At 39.6% G+C, this 5,018-nt stretch overlaps 1 protein-coding gene across 4 annotated transcripts in view; it reads left to right on the plus strand.

The window, feature by feature from the left end:
- LOC102674539 (MAGUK p55 subfamily member 5-A) overlaps positions 1 to 5,018 on the plus strand; it is a 10,627-nt gene extending 5,609 nt beyond the window's left edge. For 3 of the 4 annotated variants that reach the window (XM_031513319.1, XM_031513320.1, XM_006621509.1), the window contains 7 exons: positions 311 to 546; positions 1,455 to 1,785; positions 1,857 to 2,071; positions 2,140 to 2,342; positions 2,492 to 2,664; positions 2,736 to 2,900; positions 3,008 to 5,018. In XM_031513319.1, coding sequence (XP_031369179.1) covers positions 311 to 546; positions 1,455 to 1,785; positions 1,857 to 2,071; positions 2,140 to 2,342; positions 2,492 to 2,664; positions 2,736 to 2,900; positions 3,008 to 3,498 — 1,814 coding nt within the window. In that variant the 3' untranslated portion in view covers positions 3,499 to 5,018. The remainder of the gene's footprint in view (positions 1 to 310; positions 547 to 1,454; positions 1,786 to 1,856; positions 2,072 to 2,139; positions 2,343 to 2,491; positions 2,665 to 2,735; positions 2,901 to 3,007) is intronic. The other variant, XR_004151329.1, reaches the window with a different exon arrangement.

Below are 5,018 nucleotides of genomic sequence, written 5' to 3' on the forward strand. Positions count from 1 at the left end.
AATTCGTGTGTACGTTGGACGGGGAAGAAAGATGAATGAGTTGGACTAGATGATTTGAAGAGGACCACTTGTTCGCGTCACACTGTCTCTGTTTACCATCTTTCCCTCTTATACGTGAGGTATTAATATAAGTGTTATGCAGGTTTTATCAAAAGAATCGCGTTCGTTGTACGATGAATTTTTAAAATAGGAGAAAAATAGTATTGTTTCTCATAAGAATAGCACGAAAAAAGAAAGGGAGGAGGACGCCTCGCCTCGGGGTTGAAACGTTTGAAGAACCTCTCTAATTATCGTTGCTTGCATATTTCAGCATACGGAGAGGTCGTCGCGACGTTGGAGAGGCTACAGCTTCAGTTGCGCAATATTTCCGGTGCTCTAGGCATTTCGGGGCCGGGTGTCGAAGCCGAACTCGAAGCGGTGCGAACTCTTCTGGTGCAAAGTCGATTCGCATCTGCCCTCGCCACCCATCACATCCTCAGAAATCGTCTAAGATCGAACAAAGTTTTGAAACATCACACCGAGGACGCCTCCACTTTGGCACGAGACGTACGTATAAATTCACTGTTGAAAAGAAGTATCGCAGAAAAGAATTTTTCGTTCTGGGATCGTTTATCTTCACTTTACACGTTTTGTTGACAATACCACACAGAAGAGTTATAATTTGAATATTCAAATTCGTAAAAGTTATTTTCATTTATGATCGCCTAAAAATTGAAATATTTTCGAAACTATTAATTATTTCACATATCATATATTCGTATATGTATAATTATTATTAACTACTCGAATACAAAATTATTATTTATAAATTAAACTATTGTTGCAAATTATTAATTAATTTACACATACTGATGTAAAATAAGAGGTTAGAATTCTTTGGATTCTGTGCTTATACTAATGCATCGAGGTTTAGATACAGATCGGTCGTTTTGAATTAGTATATGTGACAAATACCATAGTAGAAACAAAAATGCGTGTGAAAATAGGCGGTTCCTTCCAAATTAACCAATCAGATCCTTTCTGCGAGACTTCTCTCCACCAATGAATATTGTTCACTACTGAAAAAAAGTGTCGCTGCGGCACAAGGGCAAGAGAGGTCGTAGGACCGCCTATCTCCATTTCAGATGTTTTGTTTACAAACCTGACACCACGTAATAGTAGAACAGTATAAGTTGAATATTCAAAATCGTAAAAATTACTTTTATTTACGAAGTTACATTAGGATAATCATCCAAGACTGAAATATTTTCGAAACTATTATTAATTATTTCGACGCATATCGATATATTAATATTCGTTATAAACAAAAATATTTATGAAAATAGTTTCCTTTTACGAGACTTCTTTTCAGTGGTGAACAATACTTGCATAGTACACATCACTTTCTTTTAACAAATTTTAAGAATCCTCGTTTTTTGAGTACACAACTTTTATTCTTTTTTTTTTTTTCCTAGTGTGTGGACATTCTCGAGAAATGGCAGTCCTCGTCGACAGCAACAGGTGTCGGTGGAGCGGAAACGATCGCCGCCGTCGAGGAACTGACAGGAATTCTGACGAGCTACGACATGGAAGCCCTCCTCCTCACCCACGACTCCATCATCTCGTACGTGGATGGACTGCAGAGAAAACAGAGCCCCTCGTCCTCGTCGCCGAGCGGTCCACCGAGCCCGACTTCCAGCTGGAGAGGCTCACGTGTCGTGGACAACATAAAAATTATCAGAATCGAGAAAACCAACGAACCTCTTGGTGCTACGGTCAGAAACGAGGGTGATGCGGTTATAATAGGTAACGTGATTAGTTCCTCGAGATTTATTTTCGCATTCGCCTATTTTTTTAACTTGAACGTTTTCACAAAGGGCGTGTCGTGCGAGGAGGTGCGGCCGACAAGTCTGGACTTTTGCACGAAGGGGACGAGGTTCTCGAGGTGAATGGCGTGGAAATGCGTGGCAAAAGCGTAAACGAAGTGTGCGATATTCTTGCTGGTATGCAGGGCAGTCTAACCTTCCTCGTGCTCCCGGCACCCACGAGTCACAGGAACAATTTGTCGAATAGAAGGGAAGATACGAACCAGGTAATGAAAGAAATTATTATTAGAAATCAACTTTTGACTTTTCTAAAAAATGGTATCGTGTTTTCCAGATACAACACATACGGGCCCACTTCGATTACGACCCCGAGGAAGATCCTTATATACCGTGCAGGGAATTGGGTGTCAGTTTTCAGAAGGGTGATGTGTTGCACGTGATCTCTCAAGAGGATCCTAATTGGTGGCAAGCGTATCGAGAGGGTGAAGAGGATCAAACTCTGGCTGGCTTGATACCCAGCAAAGCCTTCCAGCATCAGTACGTGAACCTCCTTTCTCTCTCTCTCTCTCTCTCTCTCTCTCTCTCTCTCTCTCTCTCTCTCTCTCTCTCTCTCTCTCTCCTTGTTCTTCCAACGCGTTGTTTGATGTTTTTCTTTCTTTCTTTTTTTTATTTTTAATCTTACGCAGGCGAGAATCAATGAAGCAAACTATCGCTGGTGATAAATCGACCGTACGCGGTTCCAAGAAATCTAGCACGTTGTTGTGCGCTAGAAAGAATCCAAAGAAGAAGAAACGGAATAAATTTGGGGCGAATTACAACGACGACGGATATCCACATTACGCAACGACTGCCATTGACGGTAGGTATAGAAGGAATTATACACAATACAGATAGAAATTGTTTGCTGATCAAACATTTACATTTCTATAGATTACGACAGCGAGGAGGTGCTTACTTACGAGGAAGTCGCGTTGTACTATCCTAGAGCGAATCACAAAAGACCGATAGTCCTTATAGGGCCACCAAATATCGGGCGACATGAGCTGAGACAGAGGCTGATGCACGACAGCGAGCGTTTCGCGGCTGCTATTCCTCGTAAGCTTATATTCGTATATTCATTTATAATTTACTTTTCTACGAATCTTACTTTTCTTCGTCGAATCGACGCCTAAAATACCTAAAATCTATTCCTATTCTTCCAGACACGAGTCGTCCAAGAAAGGACTCGGAAGTGGACGGACAGGATTATCATTTCATTTCTCGTTCTCAATTCGAATCCGATATACTTTGTCGAAAGTTCGTCGAACACGGCGAGTACGAGAAAGCCTATTACGGCACCTCCGTCGAAGCTATACGATCCGTAGTAAACTCTGGTAAAATCTGTGTTCTTAATCTGCATCCCCAGAGTCTGAAGATATTGCGAAATTCGGACTTGAAACCGTACGTGGTATTCGTCGCGCCGCCAAGTTTGGAGAAACTTCGCCAAAAAAGGATCAAGAATAACGAGAGTTTCAAGGAGGAGGAGTTGAAGGATATTATAGAGAAAGCAAGGGAAATGGAGGATAAATACGGGCATCTGTTCGACATGATCATCATAAACACGGATACGGATAGAGCGTACAATCAGCTGCTGACGGAGATCAATTCGTTGGAAAGGGAGCCTCAGTGGGTGCCTGCTTCTTGGGTTCAGTAAAAAAAAAAAAAAGAGAAAAAAAAATAATGTGGAACGGAGCAATGTTTTTTTTTCGAAACACCAAGCCAAATTTCGCTGAGACAGCGGAAAAGGCCAGTAATCGAGAGAGGCGGGTTTAAAGTCTGATTTGGAAAAAAAGTCACTTTCCAAGGACTGGTTCTTTTACTGGTGCCTGTTATACATTTTAACGTTTCGTAAACGCGCGTTAAATTAAACGATTCCTTGCCAGGCTATCGTACTCCAAGTACCGCTGGTGTAGTCTTCCGTGTCGCATATGTGGTGCCATCTGAATATTCGAAGATCGTCGTCAGCAAGATCATTGTACAAAGAGCGTCGAAAATTCGCGTGATTTCTCGATTTACGGGGGATTTCTTTGATGTTTAAAGTCGAATCTCGAGGAATCGTTGGATCGTGATGCTCGTTTTTCACTCGTATCAGCCGTAACACTGGTTTTTCCCGAGGATTTTACTCTGCATAATTTATACCGACGAGATGTCCCGGGAAAAAAGTTGCTACTATTTTTGCGCATAAGATATATATTATATATAACATTTTCCCAAAGAATATGTGAACTTGAAAAAGAGATCATTCTTCTCTTCTCTTTAAAAATCACCAGATTTCTACAGGATACACCGAGCCCTGAAAGGAAAAAGAAAAGCAAAAAAAAAAAAAAAAAAAAAAAAAAAAAAAAAAAAAAAAAAATAAAATGGAAACGCGAAAATCTTAAATCTTACGAGAGCAGCCATTTCACTCGCAAAGACACGAAAGACTTTTCGCGTTGTCACAATTTTCACGATAAATCCTCCTTCTAAGGAGAGCGCGTCCTTATCGCTGAGTTTTTTAAGTCAAAAGAAAAAAAAAAAAAAAAAAAAAGAAAGAAAGAAAAGAAATATTTCGCAAGACTTTGCAAGTTGTTAACGTAAACCACGTTTCCTCGTATTCGTAATTTTTGTGTGAAACTAGTAATTTCGAAGAAGGCGGAACTCATAAACGTTTCATCGTTCGCTCTAGGCACTCTCTTTCTCTCGTGTTTATTTAGAGGAAAGAATCATAACTTCTAATCCAAGTAGACCTCGTTAATATGATATAGACTTAGGCTCGTGTGTAAACCAACGTAAACGAATTTTTAAGACACTTTGGAAAGAAACAAATTTTTTTTCTTTTTTTTTTTTTTCCTCCCCCCTCTTATTTTTGTCTTCGAAGAATCGTTTTTCCTTTTTTTTTTTTATCCAGTATCAAACTTTCATATCAGCCATGTATCCATATACCATCTTCTTTACTCGATTAGCAATAACGCAGGATGTTCTTCGAGTCGAAAATCCTTGCTAAAACAAAAAATATGGTATCGTGACTCCTAAACAAAAAGAGAAAAATTAAAAAAGAGAAAAAAAAATCGATGATCAATCGTTTTTAGTTGAAGAAAGAAATTTTCCCAAGAGTAGTTTCATTCGTTGATGTCGTAAACCCAGCTAGAAGCGAAAGAATGTTTCCAGTGAGAGAAACGTGAAAAAAAAAAAAAA

Source organism: Apis dorsata, unplaced genomic scaffold (genome assembly GCF_000469605.1).
Source record: "Apis dorsata unplaced genomic scaffold, Apis dorsata 1.3 scaffold_631, whole genome shotgun sequence".
Taxonomy (NCBI): Eukaryota; Metazoa; Arthropoda; class Insecta; order Hymenoptera; family Apidae; genus Apis; species Apis dorsata.